The sequence below is a fragment of the Cryptotermes secundus genome, unplaced genomic scaffold (genome assembly GCF_002891405.2).
Source record: "Cryptotermes secundus unplaced genomic scaffold, Csec_1.0 scaffold465, whole genome shotgun sequence".
NCBI classification, from domain to species: Eukaryota; Metazoa; Arthropoda; class Insecta; order Blattodea; family Kalotermitidae; genus Cryptotermes; species Cryptotermes secundus.
In genome coordinates this window covers 1,432,097-1,459,566 of record NW_019738964.1, presented here as the reverse complement: position 1 = coordinate 1,459,566, position 27,470 = coordinate 1,432,097, and the positions used below count along the sequence as shown (strand labels likewise).

General features: G+C 40.6%; 1 protein-coding gene across 1 annotated transcript in view; it reads right to left on the bottom strand.

Annotated features, from left to right (window-relative positions):
* Positions 1-27,470, bottom strand: part of LOC111871477 (lachesin) — a gene marked incomplete at its 5' end in the record, with an annotated part of 213,487 nt that overhangs the window by 34,781 nt on the left and 151,236 nt on the right. The window contains 1 exon segment of the mRNA XM_033754270.1: positions 16,977-17,104. Coding sequence (XP_033610161.1) covers positions 16,977-17,104 — 128 coding nt within the window.

Genomic DNA, 27,470 nt, shown 5'->3' with positions numbered 1-27,470 from the left:
ATAGTCACCGCCGTGAAAGCCTCAAATCTTACATAGGAGAATACTGTACGGGGAGCTAGAAGCAAACGTGAATGAGTAATCACTGTATATATAATTAACTGGTGCAGGAAATGTTGGAGGTTTGTGTATACAGTGGAAACTGGAACTTACTGAACCACCGGAAATTCTGGGTAAAATTGTAGTTGGTTTCGCCGCTGGCGAGTAGCGGCTAAAGTTGCATGGCTAGGAAATCTTCTCAAAAAGTACACCACCCTAAAAACCGAAGTATCTATCGCTTTTTTGGAAGGATTGGAAAGAACTGGGATATTGCTATTACTGTCGAAGTGACAAGAACTGTTCCTCTTCAAAACAACTTTTCATGAAAGCCCAGTTGGGGAAAAGTTTCCAAACGTTCAGCTCCAATTTCCTTTAAGTCCATTTATGGGTCGTTTGCTTTGATGAGTAAGTTTTTAACAAACAAGGGAAGTTGTTGACTATTTGGCAACTCCTAACTGCCTTAATACTACCTACCTACCCACACACCACTCACCCACCTGTCTATCTATGATTCTACAGTCCTTTGTTGGGCCTTGGACGCTTTTCAGTTTCTTAATCCTATGCAAATTTGGTAGGAATACTTGGAAGGGGGATCAGCTCGTCGCAAGGCCTCTACCTATATATGGAACAATATGAAAACAGAATAAACGCAAACGGATATCCAAGCCGGTAGTCTGATTCGAACCCATGACCCCAGTGTTCGAGTGGGCGAAGGCTGTTCATGCCTTAGACCGGGGGGCCACTGTAATCGGTGCCTGAACACTGTATCCGACTAAATATATGGCCGTTATCACCCACAAATAGAAAGGCTTATCACTTTAACACACTGTCGTTATGTACGTTCATTATGCATTTTGGTAAGTACGGGTACTTTGTCGGTACCGCAGTGTACACTATTGCTGAAAGAAGCTCGCTTATTTTGTACTATTATACTACAAATGTTTAGCCTACTTTTCTCATTTCGTATGTGTCATTTAGAGTATCAAAAATAGTGCGAATTTCTCATAGTCGGTCATAACTGTCGACCGTTCTGTCAATTTCTGCACTGTTGTCTCTAAAGTGATGGAAGCGAGGAATGTGAATAGATCGGTCGCGTTTGTAGGTGTTACCGCAGAAGGAAGTAAGAAAATATTCAGCAGTCGCCCAGTAGCCTTTTATTATGGTTCTAACGTCTTGATGGAATGAAACTACGATATTCGAATTCACTATGAAGTCACAGAGAATTGAATGCACATTGTACCTAACCTACGATATAAGCGTCTGGTTGCTACCAGCTGCAGTTGCAATGGTAGGGTTTGGCATTCATGTACAAGAGAAGGCACTGTCTCTGCAGTCCCTCCTGAATACACATATCATCACTTTTCTATCCCTCTCGTCAACAAAGTCGAATAAATGAAGGGCGTAAAAATGTTAATTTTATGAGGAGAAAAATACTGTGACTTGGATGGCGCAACGGGAAGTGGGGGTCATGTGAACTCTGCGTTTCCTCGAGTGAAGTCACATACCCCCACTCTGTTCATCAGTGCGCAACGCTCGATAAAAACCCCCTCCCCGCGGTGACGTGGCAGTGGAGCGGCTGCGCCACCTCCTATTTAATCCGAGCTCTTTCTCGGAGGGTAAAGCGGCAGGGGCGTGAAGCTGACCACTCACCTGCAACTAGTGCCGAGGTCAAGAAAATGTAGATCTATACATCCAATCCCTCATATGCCTTCATGGCATAAGCATAATTAATTTAACACAAGGGACAACTTTACCTTTGCCTTTTACAATTGGTGGGATCCGACGCAGTACTAAATATGCTTTAGATTTTAAAATAAGACTTAAAATTGTTCGCAAAAGATGGAAAGGTAAGATCCCTGTGAGACGCGATGTTGGATGTTCTGAAGGTGGTCTAGCGGGGGTCAGATCCTCTGGTTATTGTGCTGCCTTTGTGGAGGACTGCTTCTGGTAGCCATTCTAGCTATCTGTGATTGCTTGAGGTAGGCCGCGGTCTGTAGAAACTACAGTCTTTCGTTTGTTGTTGTTATAATGAAATTGTTGTGTGAAAGAAAGAATCACGTGTGGACATGTTTTGTTCCTTGCCCTGGTGCGGTGTGGGTCAAGGGTTTGGATATTGAGAGCAGAGACACAGAATGCATAGTTTTCGTGAGCATGCCTCTCGGAAACCGGTCGATTTAGAGACAGAGGAGAAGACAAAAGGATGCCATGGAGGTTCTTATGATCTGAATTGGATAGAACAACCATCTAATTGTGTCCATGGGGGGGACTGATATTAGCAACGATGTACTTCAGCGCTCCACAACCAGGAAGTTAGATAACCAGTTATAATTAGTTAGACTCTGTTCTCTGTGAACTTCCGTCGTAACTCCATTTCTTCCAAACTACTACTGGACACCGAGTTCGCATAGAACGGGCAGCGTAAAAAATGTCCTGAATACATTTCTTAGTAGCCTGCATATAAATATTTGTAATATCCGGACTGAGTATACATGGTGTCTACAAAAGGTCTGACACATTTTGATCTTTAATAATTCGGAAAATAGCGAAGATAGAAATAAACTGGTTACATTGTTGGATTGAGAAACTCAGAAATTTTGTATCTATTGTTAATAAAGTTGTACATGTGCTCCATTTGTTGCATGTAAAATATCAAGATATTCGATTTCTTGCCAGGTTCGGGCAAGCATACCGACATCCACATTGGTTATTGCGTCTCTTAATCTGGTTTCTAATTGATCGATGTCTCTCACTTACGTCTTATAAACAATGTATTTGACATATCCCCAGAGGAAAAAGTCCAGTGGGGTTATGTAAGGTGATCTTGGGGGCCAAGAAATTGGACCACCTCGTCCAATCCATCTTCCTGGAAAATGTTTGTCCAAAGCATCACGAACTATGGTGCTCCAGTGAGGTGGCGCACCGTCTTCTTGGAAAATGATTTCGGGCTGAAGAGCTTCAATTTGCGGGAATACAAAATTCTGTAACATGTCTAGGAAAATGACTGGTGTGACTGTCTTTTCCGCGAAAAAGAAAGGCCCAACGATTCGATCATGCATAAGCACACCACACATTCACTTCTGGGGAGTATCTTGCCATTTCACGGTATTCATGAGGGTTCTCTGACCCCCAAGTGCGTACGTTTTGACGATTGACTGTTCCAGAAATGTGGAAGTAAGCTTCATCAAAGAACAATACGGTTGTAAGAAATCTTTCATGATCCTCTATTCTTCGTAACATATCTGTTGCAAAATCCGTTCTCGTACTCTTACCAGAGTAAGAGACACAATAGCCACAATAGCCACTGCTTGCCCGAACCTGGCAAGAAATAGCATATCGTCTTGATATTTTACGTGCAACAAATGGAGCATATGTACAACTTTACTAACAATAGACACCAAACTTTTTGAGTTTCTCAATCCAACAATGTAACCAGTTTATTTCTATCTTCGTTATTTTCCGAATTATTAAAGATCAATATGTGTCAGAACTTTTGTAGACACCCTGTATTACAGTGGCACGAATAGGGGAGAAGAGGAATGAGTATAGAATATCGGTGGAAAAGCCAGAAGGAAAGAGACCACTGGGAAGACCAAGGCGTAGGTGGGTGAACAATATTAAAATGGATCTTAGGGAGATAAGATCTGATGGTACGGATTGGATTGATCTGGCTCAGGAAAGGGACAATTGGAGGGCTCTTGTGAACACGGCAATGAACCTTCTGGTTCAATAAGATGCTGGGAAATTCTTGAGTAGCTGCAGATTTGGCTTCTCCAGAAGGGCTCAGCTCCATAAGTAAGTACATGTAAAAATATATTACAGTGAAACTTCGGTGTGTGTCGTCACAACATGCATACATATGTACGTACATAACTGGGGGATCGATATAGGCCACGTTATTTATTATTGCATACCCACTGGACCTTCCGTAAGACAGGCTACACAGGCATCTCAACTTCTCACCGCAACACTACTGCCTGTGAGACTCCGGCTCTACTGAACAACCATGCGGGAGCTCTTCAGCTTATCACAGGAGCAGGTATTTTTATTCACGCCCATCGGGGTGCCAAAGAGAGAGATTAGAGACAGAGTGGGTACCCTGGGCACTGTCGTCTCGTGCTGTCAGAGTTCGAAGTGAATGTTTATCGCTTCTGAAGTTCACCTCCTGGCACGATGTCCTGCTGAGAGCAAAGCATGGTTTAGTTGCACGAAATGAAATGATGTAGTAGCACAGGGGTTGGAAAGTTCTTGTCGTCTGTACAGCACGAGGAGATGTGTGTTTCACATAACTTATTCTTGTTGTAAACACTTAGAACTTTTGTAAAATTACTAGAAAAGTTCTTAAAGAAATTGTGACGTCTAACCAGTCGACTGACAGATTTCGTGAAGCTGAATTATTCTCTAGAACCAAATAACCAACCAGATGACGACAAAACTCTCCATTTTTAATGAACCTAATGGTTCATCGTCGTGTTCACAAAATCCTTCAGTGGTTTTTATCCTGGATCAGATTAATTCAGCCAACACACTCAGCAATTTTTTTCTTTCAGATAAATTTCCTCATATGGGACATATAAAATTATAAGTTTTTCTATCAATTCTCTTCTCTGCTTTCAACCGAGGAACTCACAGATAATACCCTGAGATATTTACTCTGTACTCGCTTAAATATGTAAGGTAGCTAGTGTTGTTAAAGCCGTACAGTTTTCGGCTGCGAAGCGAATCTTCCTTTCTAATATTTTTCTCTTAGTTACACTAATAAACCTCAATTTCCCAGTCTTATAATTAACGTCTATATCTGTATTCCGTCTTGAAATCATTTGTAGGCTGTCAGACGCATTTTCATCTACCTCTTCTCCCAGCATGTTTCATCTTCAGATATTTCCTTCAGTTAAAAATGAACAACCGAATTACACGTAAAAGGTGAAAGGTAGTATAAAGCGCTGCATAACTCTCACACGGTAAAATATACGTAAAACGTAAAACCCGTAACAGGCCGTGAAGGCCCATAGGGTTTTGGGACGTTGAGGGTGCCACATTATCTAGACAATCGGCACAAAGATGGTGGTAAGGTTGTCAGCCTTACGCGCCGGCCGCGCTTTACTCTCCAGGAAAATTATTTAATTAATTCCTGGTACTCATATCTGTTAGAGGCTGAGTCAATCCCAGAGCCATAGTGCGGCTGGAAGGATTAGGTCAATTGAAAAAATCCGATATCATCGGGATTTGAACCCGCGACCTTGCGGCTTGTAGCATAGAGCCCCAACCAACTACGCACAAATTGAATCTACAGATTTATTAATAGGCCTATTTCCATTGGCCAATACACGTTACATCTCATTTACAGAAATTTATCGTCTGATTTAAATTATTGTCATGTGAATATTTTGTTTAAAATTTTCTGGATTGATTAGTATTTTCTTCTGGTAAATTAGGCAGTCATCCAGGGGGGTTTGTGTTTAAGTGACATCATTGTACGCTGTTTAGTAGTACTGACTAAATGCGTTCCTTGAACATTTTTCATTTCTTATTATTTTAGGTTCGGGACCAGAGTTTGGATACCTCTGTCCGAAGCACTGAACCCCATCTCCACTGAATTGCAGTGGTCACCTTCTCGTTCCAGATCTGTCCCTGTGCAGACACGAACATGCGGAATATTTCTTCTGCTCAACATGAAGAGACTGCATTAGCACCCTTCTTCCACCCCCACCCCCCACACGGTAGCCTGTAGATACACGTGATTTCTCTCAAAGGGTCTTAACGTGGAGGCGCCATTTATACTTGCAGTGTCCGTCAGTCTCACAGGGGCCACTGTGCATGTTAGGGGGTACGGAAATAGAAAGCTTCCCCAGTCATCTTCACGGCTAATCGACGCCACCCGATTCATTATGCCGCAGTTATCTTGAACGTCGTCCATTGTGTGCAGAAAATTGTATATACACACAATTTCACGGTTTACCACTACTCAAGGTCGTTGCTTCCCATGATACTGTCATGTGACTTTCATTATGACTTGCAGAGACAGAACCGAAAGTGTAACGCTTTTGAATTAAATTTTTATAAAAATCGCCAGGGTACAGAAATGCATACAGCTGAGCCGTTAATACCTGATGCCGGCCGCGCCATAGCTCAAGCGGTTAGTCGCTGGCTTCCCACCGCGGCGGCACGGGTTCAAATGGGATTTGTGGTGGACAAAGTGGCGCTGGGGCAGGTTTTCTTCGAGTACTTCGGTTTCCCCTGCCAATATTCATTCCACCAAGTGCTTCACAATCACCCTCACCTATCATCTGGGGCTGGTACAATAAGCCAGAAGTGGCCGCAGTACAAGGAACTTAGTTCTACCCCACTAGCAATATAAAAAATATACCTGATGCCAGCCATTTTGAGGTTGAAAGTGCTATTGCAAAATTGAAAAGGTATAAATCGCCAAGTAGTGATCAAATTTCGGCAGAACTTATTCAAGCTGGAGGCGAAATATTACGTTCTAAGATCCATAAGCTAATTACTTCTACTTGGAACAAGGAAAAATTGCCTATCAGTGGAAGGAGTATATTATTGTACCAGTTCACAAGAGGAGTGATAAACCTAACTGTAGTAATTATCGGGGGATATCACTGCTATCAACTTCATACAAAATTTTATCTAACATTCTTCTCTCAAGGTTAAGTCCATATATAGATGAAATTACTGCGGATCATCAGTGTGGGTCTCGGCGTAACAGATCAACTACATACCACTAGGGTCACTCTTCTGGTCCGGGTTCGATTTCAGCCGCATATACTAACATCAGAATTAAAGCAAGAATTTATAGAAAATATTTAACGAATTCATTTCGGAGGGCAAATCGGTTAGCGCTCTGTACAGATGTAAAAGCTGTTCACCCGGAGAATCATAGGAACTAATTAAACGCAGTCTGTGAGTAAAATGCAGTACCTCTGTAATGTTAAAACAGGTGATACACATAGAAAACACTATGCTTAGTTCCTTGCCAAGTATCTTTTCATATCTTCACGAAAGAAGACAGTTTACAGAAAGTACTTATTGAGTTCAGAATTGCTGGGTTCTTGGACTTTGTCCATCCTTCGGTATTCTAGAAACTAGAATATACAACTATTCAGAAACTGGATCTGTTTCTGTTTTCAGGTGAGGAAGGAAGACATCTACTCAACTGGGCCCCTTAGAAAGAGATAACCTCAATCATTGGATAACCCTTGTCAGATTCACACAGCTATTTAATCACTTGAGACCAGATTAATTCGGCGGGAGATAACAGGAAAATATGCAAAAAAAAATCTGATAAAGTAGGCACATGCGTGGAAGTAGGATAGAAAAGGAGGTAGAAATTTAAATTACACACCTAACCAACAAAATCAAGTGCATGAGCATCAATGCATAGAAAAAATATTTGGCAGTTTCACAACTGGCCAGGTAAGCGAGCAGTGGAACTAGAGGGCCCATTTTCATATAAGATTTATAATTTCTGAAATCTGATGAGTTTTTTTTCTTCGGGTAGGGACTTGTTGTACGATATATATAGTTGCCAGTGCATTAAATACATACGCATATTAAGCTGCCCGTCTTGTCATTAAATCATTACGTTTCCATCGTATTGTTGCGTCATTAAGGTTTTGTGTTAAAGGAGAATGCAAAGTTGTAGCGCCTACTTTAAGTCTGATTTTATATACTCTCTCAAATAGGAGGTGTACGTGTCTTATAAGACGGAATTTGAATTGGATGAGTGGATTTATTGCCACGTTATACACACCACTTGGGACTACAGGCAATTCGGTCCTAGCGCTATCTCCACACTTTCAGTTCATCGCTGCTCTCGCAATAAGGTTCTTAACCTTGACTTGCAACGGATTTGTAACAGTTTCACTGTAATTTCAAACCACACATGAAGTCTTTTTTGCACAGCCTAATCATTTCTTCCCATTATTCTAAACCTGCAATTTCCGAAGACTCGATTAAGTTCAATTTTTCTGCTGCCAAGCTCACATCCCGGCAGGCTGGAAACCCGAAACTCAGCCCAATTCTTCTCAAGTTAACTCTTCTTTATAACCTCTTTGCACGGACCACGCAGAAAACACAGCCACTCTATTGCTGGGAAGGCTTGTTTACAGCGCCGTTGCATAGCAACATGTATTACTCGGTTGTTGCCTGCGCACTCGTTGCCCAGGAATGTGTTTACAGAGTCGGAGCATAACAATGAACGTCTATTCTGACTTCATTGTTCCAATTTACGGGCGTCATGCCAGAATATCTTCCAAAAATATCATCTGTAATTTGGCATAGGCAGGATTATGAGCCTGAATTTCATTTATTGCTGATACAGATGTATTATATTAAATATAAGCACAGTGTAGGTATTGGGGGCACGCGGTAGCGTAGTTGGTTGAGGCACTATGCTACAAGCCGAAAGGTCGCGGGTTCAAGTCCCGATGAGGTCATTCAATTTTTTTTTTCAATTGACCTAATCCTTCCAGCCGCATTATGGCCCTGTGGTCGACTCAGCTTCTAATAGAAATGAATACCAGAAATTAATTACGCGCGGCCGGCGCGTAAGGCTGACAACCTTACCGCCATCTTTGAGCCGATTGCCTAGATAATGTGGGACCCTCAACGTTTCACAACCCTATGGGCCTTCACGGCCTGTTACAGGGATAGCTTTACGTTTTGCTTTACTTTTTACAGTGTAAGTATTATAGGCATATGTACATTAATCTTATCCTATACATCGCTCTTTGTTCCAACAAACGTTCGTTTCGAGTACAGGGATGCATCCACACACAGAAGAAGCAAGTGTCTGTATTCACGAGTACAACCCTTTAGCTTGTACATATGTTTAATGGCATGATGCTGGTACAAATATTTCGAAATGTGTTATCATTTTAACGTACATCAGTTAAACCCAACTTGATGTAGGCGAAGAGAATATATATATCGCTTTGAGTGACTACGCAATGGGTTACTTCAATTCAAGTTTCTACAGGCCTAAACCCTACAGCCATAAAATATTTTTTTCTTTTTATTTCACTAAATATACCGCCGCCTATTTCGAAAACAGTTTCAAATAAACGTCAAAGAGCTGAGTGGTACATATATTTTACCTGCGCGTCATGTATGAAACGTTTGAATGTGTAGTTCTTTTACCAAATGATAAATTCCAATTTCAGCTCCGCATATTAGGCAGATCGGAATAAAGAAAATCATCCACTAATATTCAGTGTAGTCCCTTATACCGACATAATTTTTTATTCTTGGGTTGGTGTGAGACTCAGTCCCTTGATGCTCCGGCCGCAAATGGAGTGTGGGCCTACTCTACAAGCCACAGGATCAGAGATGAGAGAGTGAACCGCTCTGGAATAATAAGTGGCACGGGCAAACAGAGGTGCTTGCAGAAAAACCTGCTCCAATGCCACTTGTCCACCACGGATCCCACACTGGCTGACCTGGGATTAAATCCGGGGTATTACACACATATAAAAACCAAGAGCTGCGTTTTCACAGTAAACGGGCAGGTTTCATGCACTTCGTGGAAAGAATAAATAGTAACAACTATACTTTTATTTCCAAACTCATAGTTAAGATATTTATGCAGAAACAGGGCGTTTTATTCTCAAACAACAACCGAATTCAAATAGAAATTGGATATTAATCTTAAGATAATCATAATCCATATAACATGAAGTGCGTGTTGTGTGATGCTTGCAGGTGCTGATAACCGGCATACGTGCATAACTCAAAAGACACTCCGTTGTCCAGGATACAGCGTTTTGTAGGAAATATTTACTGCGGAAATAAACGAAGGAAAATAGTCATATCATTTTTTTCATTTGTTTCATTCTGGTCCGTCACACTAATAAAATTATGAAAAAGTTATAATAAAAGTAATATTAAGGACGATGACACGAACCAGCTTTGTTTTACGAATTTCAATAGAAATTCAATAGAATTTTAATGTATTGGAACAGCCGCTGTAGCTGTAAAGACTTTAGATTTTATTATTTATATTGTATTTATATATTTTAACTTTTAGAACATCATCATCATCATCATCAGTAATCTGTCAAGACGACAGGTCCACAGTCTCTTTCAAAACAATTCCTCCACTTAATGCGATCTAGAGCTTTCTCCTTCAAATGACAGTATCCTCTTCTGTCCCCAAGGTCATCCAGCATCTTCTTACGTCTTCTTCCTCGTCTTCTTGTCACTTCTATCCGCCCATCTATCTTTCCTTCGATAGCTTCTTTTAGAAGGCAGTTTCTGCGTAAAACATGACCAATCCAATTAGCCTTCCGTTTTCTTATTTCATGTAGGATATTCCTCTGCTCACTGACTCTAATTAACACTTCTTCATTTCTCACATAATCGGTCCAACTGATCTTCTCCATTCTTCTCCAACACCACATTTCGAAACTTTCCAGATGTTTCTGATCTACTGCCCTAAGTGTCCATGTTTCAGCCCCATACAGAGCTATGCTCCAAATGTAGCATTTCACTAGTTTCTTCCTCAAATTTAAGTCCAATTTGCTGGTAAAAAGATTCTTCTTCTTGCTAAATGCAGCTTTTGCCATGGCAATCCTGGATTTAATTTCACAAGTACACCTTCCATCATCTGTTAACAAGCTACCCAAATATTTAAAACATTTCACATTCTCCACTTGTTTTTGGTCTATCTTTATTGTGACTGGGGTTGGTTGTCTCGAAATTTTCATTACTTTTGTTTTCTCCACATTCATTTCCATGCCATAGCACCTTCCAATTTCAATTAGTCTATCAATCATGCCCTGTAGCACAGTTTCTTCCTTAGCCATTAACACAAGGTCATCTGCATATTTCACAGTTTGAATAATTTGCCCTCCTACTTTGAAGTCACCGAGCCCATCCAGAGCTTCCTTGGTAAGGCATTCGCTGTACAAGTTGAACAGAATTGGTGATAAACAGCATCCTTGTCGAACTCCTCTTCCAATCTGCACACTTCCTGTCTCCCCCCTGTCCAGTCGTACTCTAACTTTCTGATCCATGTACAATTTGCTAATCAATCTTCTTTCATGCCAATCGATACCTGTTTCTTTCAGGATCTGCATTAATTTGGTCCAGTTTACCCGGTCAAATGCCTTCTGCCAGTCTATGAAGCAAACACACAGTTCTTCATCTATCTCCAAAGTTCGTTCCGCTATAATTCTCATCATCCCAATTGCATCCCTGGTTCCTTTTCCTCTTCTAAATCCAAACTGATCTTCTCCAAGTACATCCTCTATTTTCCTTTCAATTCTTCTTTTAAGTATCTTTGCTATTATCTTTGCTGTATGTGCAATAAGACTTATTGTGCGATGGTCGCTGCATTTTGTAGCTTTTGTCTTTTTCTTTAAGGCAATCATTGTAACTTCTGTAAAGTCCTTGGGCCACTCTCCACTTTCATATATGGTGTTCATTAGTTTTGTCAGTGTTTTCAAACCACCTTCTCCCAGTAACTTGAGCACATCTCCAGGTACATCATCATCTCCTGTAGCCTTTCCCTTCCTCATTTCCTTGATAGCTTTTTCCACCTCACTTTGTAAAATATATGGTCCTTTCTCGTCTGTATCTACTTCTTCTTCCGGTTCAACTTCTAAGGTTTCTGGCCGATTAGGCCGATCATATAGTTCTGAAATATAATTTTCCCAAATTTTCAGCACTTGCCTCTGATCTACTATTCTATTCCCCTGGGAGTCTTCGATGCCAACCTTTTAGAACATGTACTGTAATAGTGGCTTCTAACTGTATTGGTGTAAAGGTGTCCCTCTGAAGATGGTCTCTGAAGAGCGAAACATGTAAGGGCATGAATAATTGAAATAAGAAAAAAAAAATCTTAACCAGTCACACTGGACGGAGTTTTTTTAACCTTTTCATAATAGTCATATCATATTGACACGATTTATGGGTATGACTATTAGACGGGGTATAGATTGGTGAATGGGTTTATTGACCATTTATACACGCTACTCAGAACTACAGGTAATTGCAGCGCTATCGCTGATGCACACTTCACAGTTCACCGTTATACACAACAGCTCTCAGTCTTCACTAGTCGTATTCTGGCAACGGATTTCAATAGAGTAATTAACACACGTAAAGCCATCTCTTCATAGGCTGACTTCCAAATCTCAACTAACTCGTTGTCATCTCTTTTTCTACCATCTTTGACTGCCGTCTCAAGAGACTCTCTCAGTTCTATTCTTGGATCCTCGTTATATAGCCTCGGGGCGGACCCAACAGAAAAAAAAAGTTTACATTTTAATAGCCCAACACTACCCCGATTGTTGCTTGCTTATTCGTTACCGCGGGAACCTCTTTACCAAGTCGTTGCCTAGCAACGAACATCCACTCTGGCTTTCAGGAGTCATCTTTCTGGCATCAGGATTATGCTAGTCTCTGCCCATTTTGTGTTGTATAATTGGCACATAAAAGTTTCAAGAGATGGTCTCGGTCTCGGTCTCGGTCCCAGTCCCAGTACCAGCCTCAGCCTCAGCCTCAGCCTCAGTCTCAGTCTCAGTCTCAGTCTCCGTCTCAGTCTCCGTCTCCTCTTCTCTTCTCTGTTTCCACGGAACATTGAGTCCCAGTAAGTAGCACCTCTACTTCGTATATAGGATTCCGTTTTGTGGTTCTACGCGTTCGTGCATTTCGAGGTGCTGAGTGACTCTTCCTGCTATGCTGTGTCTAGATCACGAATGAGACAGTCACCAACAATTTTGAAACACCTGATGATGACCAATGTCAGTCGAAATTTGTAGTGCAATGTACAGGAACTTTTAAATAGGTTTTAAAAAGACGCATTGTGTGACGCAAGAAACTTTGAAATAAGTTACGGACGAGTTTCACGTAAGACGACAAATCGGTGACATTTCTTGAATTTTAAATCTTTCATTCGTGTATGTGAAATGCAATATTTTTAATATCCGGTATCTCCCCTGAAGATAGTCACTTATAACATGTCGAGATTCTAGCAGTACTTAATCATCACGCGGACGTACATTTTATACGCACAGATGGTGATCTCAGTTTTTAACGCGAAAAATATAATCCTCAAAATTGGCACTATCGGACAAGAAATGTGCAATTTTTAACTTCATGCAGTATGCCTGCAGTTTGATTAGCTTTCAACACTGAATTTGCTGTATCTATAAAATTAACTTTGATGGCAAATATTTTAAAAATCATATAAAAAATGTAAAACGCGGTATGTGTAAAGACAGCTCCAAACTGGTGTGCGGTTTCCCACTTTTGTTGTACTGAAGAAAAGCCCCTGTGACTCCCAGGAGTGTCTTTGGATACGAAGCTCTTAAAATGGAAGCTGGCTGGAAAGAGCAAGCCCTGAAAGTTTGGTTCAGATCGGAGGTCCATAAGTAAACTTCAAGTTAAGTATGGGGCCGTCAAGTTAACTCCCAGGCACATAAATTTGCCAGTATCCACCGTTCCCGGGTAGCTGTTTTCCCGATTGTCTCACTACATCCTTGAAAGCCGTCAAGTCTTTCGAGCCAGCCGCTGCGAACAACTACTCTACTTGCTAGCAAATCTCGTACTCTGAATTTTATCTTCATCAAGGAGTGATATGATTTTGAAACGCATTTCTCATTCAGATAGTTCTTATGCAAGACTGGCCGTTTTGCAGAATCCAGGTAACGAACTGCGAGTCTTTTTTCCTGTTACACGATAACTACATTTCACGCTGTCCTTTGTCTGAGCTATACCTCATATATCAGCACTTTTCTCTGCTTCACTTTCTGGTGATTACTGCTCACAATGAAATACACTTACTTCCAATTATTTTTAATATTAGAGTCGCATAACCTTTGTATTTTAGTCTCGGAATATGTACGGTTTCAATCCTTGGGAGAGCGAGTGTGAGCCGGTATTTTGAAAACTTAATTAGTAAAAGCTAAACGTCATGCAAAGTATGTTTTCCTCATTTAATTCAGTTAAATTTATATCGCCTTCTTTGTATCTACGTACATTATCTCTCTGATCAGTGGATGCATAACTAATGAATTGTTGTAGGTACCGCTGCTATCTCTGTACATTTATTCTGAGGTCATATTTTTAAATACTCGTATTTATATCAGAAACGTTTAATTGTTCTCTACTGTCATCATTTATGTTCTTCTGTGGTTTTTCATGAGAATATTTTATAATAATTCCTAGGAATCGAATTTCAATTGCTTGGAGTCAAATTTTATCCACTGTGCTCTCAAAAGAATAGCCTCTTTCTGCGTCGATAAATATGTATCCCATAATTACATTTCGGCGGAAAAAATAACTTAAACGTAACTTCACATATTTCAGGGTAGATGTGGGCTGAAATCGTATACATTTTGGGTGAATAAGTCCATATTATTTCAAATTTGTATTCATTTTAGATATCAGGTTCAATAAATATACAATTTTTTAAAAATAGTGTTTATAATATACATAAAATGAGAGAACATAAATTAGTGAATTTGACGACAAAGTGCTGAGAACGTGAGGTATGACTTAGGAGCGACAGGAAAACAGTAATGTATATGATAAAGTTACGTAACGAGGAATTTTTACTTGGCCACTTTAAATAAGTTTTGAGGAATTAGGTTGATGGAACAAGGAGAGCTGATGGAAGAACTGAGAAATTCATACAGAAGTTGTGTTCCGAAAATTCCAAGAGGAAGTCACCACTTCGAAGCCTAGGCAGAAATAGGGGAATATTACGTATCTGGTTAAAGATAATTTGTGTAAAGGGCTGTTCTGCAATGAACTGTCCAAGAATAAAGTCTAGTGACAAGCTATTTTGAATTAGTGATGTTTAGTGATTTTTTTGGACTTAAAAAGCATGGGATTTACTCACCAGCTGAACGAATTCAAATATTTTAAGGAAGGCCCTTTCTATGGAGAAAGATGAGTTGTACTAATGTCGCATGAATTTTAGTTTACAAGTATTCGCAGTTTAGTGTACTGTAGTCCCAGTAGCAGTACAATGCCGGAAGGTCTGCGGAGCGGTTCCCAAGGGAACAGCTGCATTGCAAGTAAATTACTGGCACACACTTAATCGTAAGGGGCAGTTGTCAAATTGTTTTTGTGTTCAAATGTTCTGAAATGTGCCACGCAAGCAGTCTGACCAGCCCGGATTGCGGGGTCAGCAGAAACAAAAGAAAATGGGAAAACAAAGCTCCTGAGTGTTTATTCTCTCCCTCTGGGCCCTGTTCGCTATTCCAAAAATGAATGTTGCTGTAGGGACTGGGTGAATGGTTTCTTGGCAATCGCTGGAAATGTGAGAAAGAAAATAGGGCTTCGCCGCCATATTCCTACGCGAGGAGAGAGGCAGTGGGCCGTGAAGGACCATGTCAGAAATTATTACAAACATAAGAGCCACTTATACACGTCACGAAAGACTTACCTCGAATTATGAATCATTTTCCTGTGTCAAGATCGAATTTAGCTACGTCAATTAATTTTTATGCGAAATTAATTTGGTTGTAGTTAAGTTCTGAGGTGGTCCTGTTGATAGTATAGTGACGAATATTACGTAAAGCTTTCCTGAGAGAGGTTCAATGATATGAATGAAAATATTTTCATATACTTTGAGAAAATAACGCAAAATAATATTTGCAAGCATATCTACAATCACATGTCAGGTGGGTCCCTGTCACCACGGCATGGCGCGTCCTCAGGTTGCGGATGGAGGAGACGCCCTTCAGACATGGAAGGTACCTGCGAATGTACTGAATAAGCAGTCCCGGACAGCCGACAAGGGGTGGTCATCCAGCGTGGGCGTTGGGTGTTGGTGTAAAAACTCGTCACCGTAAAAAATAAGCTTGATATGAAATGTCATAACGGACCTCGGACTTGGACGGATTGTTTGGAGAAACATCGGTACGTGGAAAGTAGGCAGTGTGTATACAGCAGGTTCGCTCATGACAGTTGCGAAAGAAATATCAAAATATAATGTTACCTTAAGGTTCGCGTATTTATCGTCCGTCAATATTGCAACACTTGTTTGTTCACCACTTAATCTTAATTTCAGTTTAACATTTTACACTTTGACACAACATGTTTCGGTCCAAAACGGCCATCTTCAGGTGTCTTGATATGTTACAAATAGTTTTTAAAAATATGTTAAAACTGCTACACTGTGTTAGACCGTGTTAAAATCACATGCTGTAGTTCCCTTTTCAAGGCAAAAGAACATAAAATCCATTAAAATTTAAAATTTCTATTAAACGCACGTTATTTTGGCGCATTTTATTTCACCTCACAAGGGGTGACGTCCATTGTTCATAAATGTATGTCTGTCCAGGGTGTTTTGTTTTGGCAGCTTGCCCCTCACGTTCGCAGCCTACTTTTCAGTTATGTCTGCAATTTCTAATTTATAAAATATTAGAAAACAACAATAACCTAGGGTTCTTATAAATTACAGATTGCAGACATAACCGTGGGGAACCGTTGCGCTGACCACGTGACACAGTTATCCGCTAAAGTTGGCACTAACTTCGCCGACAAGCGGCGGTCGCTCGGTCAGTATAGTTCACTTGTGGACTACAGGCCACGGAGTTCGTTTTGTTTTATAGCTTTGTCTCTCTCTGACAGCATGCAGCCGTCATTTTCTTGGGTTTATGTCCTGACTTTCTTCGCAGCCAACATTTGAGACTGACTTAAAAAGAAAACCGTCAACCGGAGACTAACTAGTGGTTAGTTTGTGATATAACTCAGGCGGTTAGTCGTAGGCTTTCACCCGCGGCAGCCCTGGTCCAATGCCAAGGTAATCCGTGTGGGATTTGTGGCAAACAAATTGGCACGGGAGCGTGTCATTCGGCATTTCTCCGCGAATTATCATTCCCATCTACCAACCGCGGATGGTAGAGGAGGTCTGTGTGAGAACATAGTACCAAGGGCCTTAGTGTCACTCAACCCCAGGAACGTGTCATACGCACCTCGTCGTGGTGGTACCAGAAGATATAAGCAGGCGGCTCTGGGCTGTACTTGATGGTGCATGTAAGGTTTATGGTGCTGCCTTTGTCCACGTGCAAGTCTGGGCCTCCCAAGATCGTTGCAGTCGGTACTGAAAAATACAGGAAGAGGAACATTAGACAGAAGGCTATCTGTGCGATGCATCGAAGGATTGAATGCAATAAGATGAAGGGAACGCCTAAGAAAACGAGGAAACAGATTTATTAGATCTATGTTGATTTTTACCAGTTTGTTTCAGTAAACGTTAACAAATTTGTTGATTTGTTATCTTGTAGACAGAGGATGCTTAAAAATCTGTGCTCAAATTAATATATGAATCGCAAGCCAGCAGAAACGAAACAAACTCCGTGGTTTTAGTCCGCAAGCGAAATATTTGTTGATTTGTTATCTTGTAGACAGAGGATGCTTAAAAATCTGTGCTCAAATTAATATATGAATCGCAAGCCAGCAGAAACGAAACAAACTCCGTGGTTTTAGTCCGCAAGCGAAATATTTGTTGATTTGTTATCTTGTAGACAGAGGATGCTNGCTTGTCAGCGAAGTTAGTGCCAAATTTAGCAGAAAGAGTGTGTCACGTGGTCAGCGCAACGAATCCCCACGGCCGTTAATTTCGGTTTTCTAGACCGGAGCCGCTATTTCCTTGAAATAGATCCTCAATTATCTTCAGGAGGCTGAGTGAACCCCGTTCCAGAACCATTACTTCTCAGAAAAATCTGATAGCGCCGGGAATCGAACCAGGACCTCTGGATCTGTAGGCAGGAAGTCTGACCACTAGACCACAGAAGCGGTCAAGCTAGCAGAAAGGGCATTCTAAGTACCACTAACCCTCGCATCACGCGTACTGTGTACAACGCACTGGAGTTTTAACAAATTTGCAAGATCCCTAAGGCATGTGTGATTTTGTAGTTTGCTCTAAATGAAAAGAAAATCGTGAAACTTAACTTGGTTCATCCTCGACCGTCACATAAGTAATTGTGTATGAGGTTTATAAACACCGTCAGGTGTGATTGATAACGTTGTGTTTTTCTTTTTCCTTTATATCTATGACATGGCAACAGTAGTTTCCATATATGTTGATAATATCCTTCTGAAGATGGTCTTTTTGACCGAAACATGTTAAGGTTGAAAAATTAAAAAAATAAATTTTATCCATCACACTGAACGGTGGTTAAATATCTTATATAAAATCGTGAAAAAATGATATTCCTTACTGTATTCGGTACAGAGACCGAAACACAAGCGTTAAAATGTTTTCTCAAAATATGCCTTGTTGAATTAAACGTATTTAATACTTCCAGAAGGTCCTCTACCTTGTTGAATTTGAATCCAAGCCGAACAACATTTTGGTGAGCTGTTATACAATGTGTGAGTAAACGTAGTTCCTAGCATGTTTACATTAAAGCAACAGAACACTGTTAATTAAAAACAAACAATGTTTACACGACTTTAGGGTAAACCTATCTATATTTTTGGCTGATCATGACATACTGCCATTCGGTTTTCCGACGTTTCGGAGAACTAGTTGAATATTTCGTCTTGAAGCTGGAAGGAGACTGTAAGAAAGTTATTGGAACAAACCCACCTCATCACGACATATTCCTCAAGACTGCAATAAATATTAAATTTTTAGCTGACTTGAATGAATTAGAAGGCAGGCCTGCTTGCTGGATTAAAAGATGAAATATTCTTATGCAGTTTACTTTCATGCCTCCATAACAATTTGCTGAATGTATTAGTACAGATTGCAAATAAAATGGGACTATATAACAAAAAAAAAACTTTCATGCATATAATTCAATTCAATTAAATTCGTGTTTATTTACATGCAAACCTAACAGCACAGAGGCCAATGACAAAGTTGGCACGAGTATATAGAAATACAGATNATAATAATAATAATAATAATAATAATAATAATAACCCAATTAATTGTTATTTATTCGTGTGGCAGCTCAACAATATTTATATCAAACAATGTATTTAATTCTTATAACGAGACATCTCGACCGGTACACTTTATAGTAATTGTTTAAGAACAAGAAACCACAAACTTTATATAACGAGTTTCATCTGAATGCAGAGCAAAGAAAAATCCCCTTACATTTTCCAGTCCTGTAGGATAATCTGTGAGACTCACGTGGCCTACGTGCAAGTTACAATTATATCTAAAGTCTCAAAAATTGTACTTGATACATTTGTTCTTAGTGCTCGAAGAAGATACGATATTAACTGTAGTTCCCCTGCCTTCACGGATGTGTTATTAAGTTGCTTTTACACGTGCTTCTCGTTCAGGATTGAGCAGTGCTTGTTGGTACTTTTGTTACAGCCCTTGCTGTTGTTTGTGCTGGCGATATGCTGGTGGAGAACTCGGTGATAAACAACAGGGAGAGGTAGAAGAAACAACCAACAAAGTACTACTAAACGCTGTACATGAAGCACTGGACAAAACAACATAATGATGCATCCATTAAAGTAGAGAAACTACAACAAGGGTCATAGTTCCCAGGTGTACTAAAAACAAACATGTATTATAATATTTAAGACTTCCAGATATAATTTAAAATGTGTACGTTAGCAATCTTCTTTTATCACGCGAGCCTCTTAAGAAGATGCTATAAGAGCGAAACATGTAAGACGATGTTACTGACATTTTAGTAACATTTATTATACTTGATGTTTGTCTGGTTTGAAAATTTACAGGAAATCAAAAACAACGGCAAGACTATAAATAATCTCCAATATTTCTGAATCTTGAACATAATTTTCTTTATAAATCAGTTTTCTCTAAACCGGTTTCATCGTACCCAGTTTGTGTTTAAAGCTCGTATTCATATTCCCACATGTCATTGTGCAACAAATTTTTATTAGTTCGTATTTAGTTTTAAATTTTAAAATTGATCACAATTCATGTTAAGGAAAGCAATATAAGTTCGAGACAAGGAAACACAGGAACAATAACTTTCCATCCACTCTATAAGCAAAGTAGATTTTTAGTTTGAAGCACAAGTCAATTTGAAAGCCTTGAATGCATCATGGAACACTGAAGCAGGGGCGGCTAGCTTACACTTTGTCGAATGTAGATCGCAGCTGCAATAAGGGCAAGAGGATAGTTTTGTAGTGATGCTGAGCGAGGTTGGGCTTCATTTGAGAGAGAGAAGAAAACTCGATGCGGTTATTCGAATCACTTGGAGGTCACACACAAAGCACACACCTACTGTACGGAATATCCATTGGTGAAGCCAGGTTCAGTCGACATATTCATAAGAGCAGAGCGTTCTGTGCGCTATATAATCAATCATATATATTCCTACATGTAATTTAGAGTTCGATTAAAAACTGAGTAATGCTTTAACTTAAATGTTCTCCCTATGACGGAGATTTAGGTGTCTGACACAGCTCAGAAAGTCATGATCATAAAAACGTTGGTCGCTTTTAGGCTCAGAGATCGATTATTCCTTGTACACCGTTCATTATCACTTAGGTCATTAGGCTTAGAAGAAACTTTGTGCTATTTGATATGACATGGGAGTATATAGCGAGCATCCTGGTATTATAATAAAGGGCCCTCTAAAATTGATCTTAGGGGATTTATTCCTCATAAATAACGATCATTTAGAGAGCAATGCATTTACGATGTTTTTGTAAATTTAACATTTTTTAGTCACAAAGTCATTTCAGAATAGCTATTGATATTGTCACGAGTTTGCTAGACAACGCGACAAGAAAATTTACGGATTTGAGCGAATATTCTTATTGGACAGTCACCTTTACACTGGCAAATACAATTATTCTCGACTTATAACATCATAAGACGTTTCCTCTTCACTACTGCAGTTACTTGCACCGCTGATCTTGGTGAAGTGTCTTGGTCCATTGTCGGATGCGAGCTTGCTTGTGCTACAGTCGGATACAACTGGCTTCTACTCTCGTCGGATCTACATTGTTATATCCTGCACTCGGCGTGTATAGGTAACACCATGTAGAAGGGTTTGTTTCGCCCGCTGCTATGCAAATGCTACTTCAAACAATTCGTTGCTTAGACATCAGCTTTCAACAGCTAGACTAAGGGCTCGAACACACACAGCGACATCGGCCGTACGACGTCCGTACGGTTCATGTCGCATCAAGTAGTAGAATATAAAGTGTAGTCTCAGCTTTCATACGTGACGAAATGCGACATCTACCGTACGGCAGTCGGAGAGCAAAGAAATGTATTTGGTCGCTCTGGTGTGAAAAGGAGGTCGTACGTCAAAAAATCATACGACATTTTTCCGTACGACCGATGTCGCTGTGTGTTCCAGCTCTTACACTTTCTTTATCAAAACCCTAGTGACTGAAACCATTGTATCGTTGTCGCGGGAACGTTGGTCGTTGCCTAGGAAATCAATCCTGATCTCCTAAACCATTCCGGATTTCTGGCGGTACGCCAAAGTATTTATCAGTCCGTCATAGAAAATTTCTGATTAACAAGTTCTATGCTTCCAGACAATTGTTCATGATAAATCACGTGTAAACTACAGCGACGGAAATTCACAGTCCATCAGTCGTCCTGGTTCTCGCTCTCCGTAAGTGCAAGGAAGAAACAACGCAAATATATACAGGGGCTAGACAAAATAATGGAAAAACTTAGAAATTGAGGAACGCAATTTGTTTGTGGTGGCTACACTGAAAGGATTTCAGTTGACAAGACTGAAAGTTTTTCTTACGTTTGTTTACAGCCTGTAGTGCTGCCACAATATCAGATGTATCGAGATCTATATTTTCTGAAGTTATGTCGGCTTATATACGAATCATGGGAATACAACATCAGCTAAGAGGAACAGTGGGTGAAAATCAACACTGACAGAAAGAGATCGTCATACACAATGTGTCCAGGTTCTGTTAAGACTGTGTTCATTAAAAATACAAGACGTGAATTATTTTCAAAATTTCACACTTTTTATTCAAAATAGTCTCTTTCTGAATTAATACTTAGCTGAAATCGATTGCAAAGTTTTCGAAAACTGTCACTCTACTCCTTTTGTGGAATCGCATTTAAAACTGCGGTACATTCCCTTTCGATGTCCTGGGTGGTGTCGTGACGGTCTCCTTTCATCGCCAAGTTAACTTCTGGGAAAAACCAGAAATCTGCTGGAGCCAAATCTGGCGAATACGGAGGATGATCAAGGACTCGACTCTTTTGTATGCACACTTTCTTTGGTTTGGGCTTCTTTGGGCTCAACCATGCTGCACTCTGCAGCTTTGTGAGAGGCTCATGTTGAAAACACCATGTCTCGTCACCAGTAACAATCGATTTTGTATGTAAATTTTGTATCACTTTAGGCTGACCGTAACAAGTCTTTGCAGTGTTCCACTCTGGCATGTTTTCATCGAGCGCGTGCGGTATAAAGCGCGCAGAAACCTTCCGTTTGCCCAAATTTGATGCACAGTATTTTTGGTATTCCCAAAAACTCCTCGATGAGTCTTGCAGAAACACGTCTGTCTGATGCAAGGATTTCGGTCACTTTTTTCACATTTTCTTCAGTGCGACTTGTTCTCGGATTTGATGCGCGTGGAGCGTCTTCAATGTCCTCCTTGCCGTCACGAAATAAAGCATACCATCGAAAAATGTTCGAGCGACTCAAACAATCACTACCCTACACACTTTTCATAATTTCGTACGCTTCTTCGGCTGTTTTGCCTAACTTCACACAAAATTTGATGTTGGCTCTCTGTTCAACCGCCATTTTCCTACGAGCGTCAGAACAGTACTGTTACATTCAAGGTCAGAACACATGATGCAGCGATGCTTGCGCTTTGAAATTATAGACAGCCACAGCTGAAACTTCAAGAATCTTAACACCACAACTCGCCAACAAATGGTATTGCAGGGCAAAATAAAAAAAAAGTCCTAACGGATCCTGGACTCACCGTGCATATTAAGAAGAACTGTTTCGAAAAATTACACAACAACTGCAGCACAGGAATACTGCAACAGAACTGAATATTCATCTTGAAGACCCTGTTTCCACAAAATCTGTCCGACGTGAGATGTACAAACCCGACATCCACAGCAGGGCTGCAACTGCTGAACCTCTGATTACTGAAACTAATGCTCAGATGCGTAAACGATGGTGTCATGACCATAAAATTTTGACATCAGACAAATGAGATCGCGCATGATATGGTCAGGTGAGTCATCCTCCATGCTGTTACCTGCATCAGGAAGAGTTAACGTTTGGAGAACACACAGGGAGCCTGCAATCCAGAATGCCTGATACCACAGAGTGAAAGGGAGAGGTTCTGTGATGGCTTGGGCAGCAATGTCGTGGTATTCTGTGGGTCCCATTATTATCCTTCAAGCCTAATTACTGCTAGGGAGTACATGGACACATTGGGTAATCAGGTGCATTTCATGATCCAGACATTTTCGAAAAACGATGTAGTTTTTCAAGACAAAAATGCTCCAATTTACGTAGCGGGAAAGGTTTGGTCATGGTTTAAATATCATGAATGTGAACTTCAACATCTTCCCTGGCCAGCACAATCAACAGATTGGAACATCACTGAATCACTGTGATCAATTTCGGAGACTAGAGTGAGGAACAGATTACCACCTCCAACATCTCTACAGCAATTCTTCAAGAAGAATGGTATAAAATTCCGGTAGAGACTCTTCAGAACTTGTACGAGTTCATTTTAAGAAAAATTTCCGTCTGTACTGAAGGCAAAATTTGGTCCAACACCACGCGAATAAAGAAATGTGTACAGTATCTGTAGTGTTTTCATTAGTTTGTCGAACCTTATCAGAAGAAAATATCCACGCAGAGGAATATGTACTGAAGTTTTTGTATAGAACTCTGTGATAAAATATTACTTCCTTGCAATAGTATGTGTGGATGTACATGAGGGTCACTCAATGTGTGATTACAGATCACTTATTAGAAGCGAAAGGGCATGATTATTTTGCTTTGCATGGTAAAATGAAAATTACATCTTCATGTTTTCTGTACCGTTCCAGTGCTTTCCTATAACGATTCATCTGCTGCCTTCATCTTCATGGAAGCAAATGAAGAGGTGCAGAAGCTTGTATGGCGACGCTAAGGAATGCAGTTCCGTTTTCGTGACGTACTGCCGTACCTTATGTCGGAATAAAACAGCCTGTTTAAGTTATTCTGTAGCTGAATGTTCCTTAGTAATTTTAAGCAGAAAGGAGTTGATTTGGACTCGATCCTATGCATGTAACAGCGAAATTACAAAAGAAAACCCGTGATTTCCTCCCTAAAATGAGCAGCATTTTATTTATTATTATCCGATATTATTATTAGCTTCCGAAATGGGAGCCTGAGGGGCAGACAAAAGGATAGTGTGAAATATATGTATAGAGCCACTGAAAGTTTCATTGCCAGATTTAGCTAGTAGTTAAGGAGGCACAAATTTGGAGCAAAGTGCAAAGAAACGGTTGTATAAAAAACAGTTCATAATTATGGCGTTTGAATTTTTCAGTCTTGACTTTTGTACGCTCGTGTGGTGGAACGTTCATATTCTGGTTACTAGACCTATTCCTAAGCAGTGATTCTGCAAACAGAGGCCTTTGCTAGGTAACGCCCGGAATCATAGAACAACGGGGTTATGCAACCTGTTTTCTAAGGCTCGGCTGGGTAAGCACGTTCCCTCGGAGGTGGACGCGCGCATCTACAGAGGAACGGTGTTTTCTTTTGGGTTCACTCCGAGGCTATATAGCGAGGAACCCAGCCCGGCGGACTGCAGCTCAGTTGAATGAAGTGAAGTGATGTAGCTAGTTTGTGAGTGAGAGAGTTCAGTTGAGTCAGATGAAAGTCAGCCTGTGAAGAGAAGACTAGGAGATGGGTATGAAATGGAGGCAAGCCTGTGACCTAGTCAGTTGAGTCGAGCTCTACAATGGAGGCTGAGAAGAGATGGCACTATAGATGAGTTGTCAGTCAGTTCAGTTGCGGGATATTCGCCCGAGAGTAAAGATGTGAGCGCGGGAAGCTGAAAAATCTCCATTATTAGAAGCCGTTGCTAGGGAACGGCTGTTAACAGAGAAGGCTGGAAAAAAGCTTAGCGGGTGCTGTTGTGATTTGTAAACTGTAAAGTTCAGCGATAACTTTGTAATTGCGTGTACTTCCAAATGGTGTCCATAAGTGGTCAATGAATCCATTCACCACTCCATACCCCGTCTATAGTCACACCCCAAATACGTGATAATATGCCACAAAATTAAGTCCATACTGGTATCGCTTATGAGTCACTAATTCAGACAGCAAGTTTGCGATAGAAGGTGAAAGAATGCCAGAGTAGCCTAATGCAGCATATGCTGAAATGTATTAAAATTACAGTTTTTGCGATGGAAATGCTACAGCTGCGTGGAGGAAATACCAGAAACGTTAGCCATACCAGAAGCAACAGACGAGACATGCAGTACGCAACAGTACTTTGCGGTGTGAGAGACGCTGGCCGTGGCAGGCGCAGGCGCTATTTGTAGAATGAAGAGAAGTTGTTAGAAATCGACTAGCGCTCGTCTGGTTGCAAGAGGTGAAAGTATTTTTTAGAGTGAACTTCGACGTGCACTGCATGGGGAGTAGTTGTCGTTTTCATGCATAACTTACGCAAAAGCTTCAGTCAAAGTATGTAATGATAACCTCCAGTTTAGTCGATGGCCTCTGACATTATGGAGTGACAAAGCGGGGTATACATTCTCATTCTGATCGACACTCTTCGCTTTAACAAAAGTTTAGCGTCAACATTCGGACTGATTTATAAACGACTACAAAACTGAAGGAGCCGGGATAATGAAGTCGGTATAGCGATTGGCTATTGACTGGACGGCTGAGGGGTCGCGCAGTTCGAGCCCAGGCAGGGGCAATCATATTCTCTTCTTGAAATCGTCCAGACCGGTTCTGGGGCCCACCCAAACTACTATCCAATGGATACCGGGGGCTGTTTCCCCGGGGCTAAAGCGACAGGGGCGTGAAGCTGACCACTCACCTCCAACTAGTGCCAAGGTAAAAAAAAAAACATGCATCTATATATCCACTCCCCCATACGCCTTCATGGCGTAGTGGTTAATTAGGTAAGCACAGGGACAACTTTATCTTCACGTAACAAAGTGAACCATGCGTGCAAGCGAAGGGTCTCAGTGTAAACCAGTAGTCCATTTGCTTGAGAGAAGACTTCCCCTTCTGTTGAAAGACGTAAGTTAGTATTGGGAAGGGCGCGTGGTTTCATCACGACAGCGCTCCAACCCACTTTCTTTTCAACGCAAGTGCGTAAGTTATTCGATCAAACATTTTCCGGACACGTAACGGCCGTTTTGGTCCCACAGTCTGGTCTCACTTAAATTTGTTATCATGGGAATGGATCAAAAAGAGAACTGTGTGCCACAGAACCATAAGATCGCGAAGACCTGACAGGTGCGGCCTGTACAACTGGTTCACGGCATCGATTCCGCTTAGAGTCGACGTGAAGCGCGCGTACGCGCCGGTGGAGGTAAATGTGAGCAGCTTTATAAATGAATAATTAGATATTCGAGGCAAAACTGATGTAAAATTCAAACTGCGATAGAGCTAATATCTTCAAAATAGTTGTTTCTCATACTAATTGAAATAAATACAGATGTTACATGTAAATAACCGATTGTACACATGAATGTACATTTGTCTTACTTCCTTGAAACAGATGAAACTTAATAACCTGATAAGAATGATCAATTAAACAAATTATTTGTATTTTCTGCTCCAAATTACACCCTCAGCAACCGCATGAATTCGGTATAGGACATTCAGTTATCCTATATAGGCATGGCGATGCATGTTACTGAATAAAGCGTACAGTCCACTTCAAGATTAGCGTTGTATGGGAGACGCTGAGCAGCTGTGCCCTCTGTGAGAGCAAACAAACTTATATCAGAGTGCTTTATATCCACGTCAAATAGCTTAGGCTGGATTTTTGAACTAAATACTGTTCACTTCGATTAACATTTTTGAAGTTGGAAGAACATGACAGTGCATCTTCAGATAACTTTACTCCTTCATAACGAGAAGAGGCTTGTTACCTATCTACGGCCGTCTGTCAGTGTGTCCCTACTAGCAACGTTTTAACGAAATGACATACTTGAGCGAAACTCAGTATTAATATCATGCCGTTACAGCCTGTTTCTAGGGAATCACTCTGAACAATATGAACATGTTGACTGCGCAGACTCCGGAGATAGGCATAGCAACATACCACTTAAACTGGGCAATGACATTTTGCGTAACAATAAACGTTAAATAATATGTTGCATTTTATGATGATACAGAAAAAATATGAGTACTGCAAGAAATTGTTAGCTTTCAGTTGGATTGTGATAACTGATGTACTCTTACAGATGGCACTGATTGTAGATACAACATGTCTTCACAGTTTTTCTCGATTTCTTTTTATTGGTACTCACGCACATAGTTTTGTTGGTTACA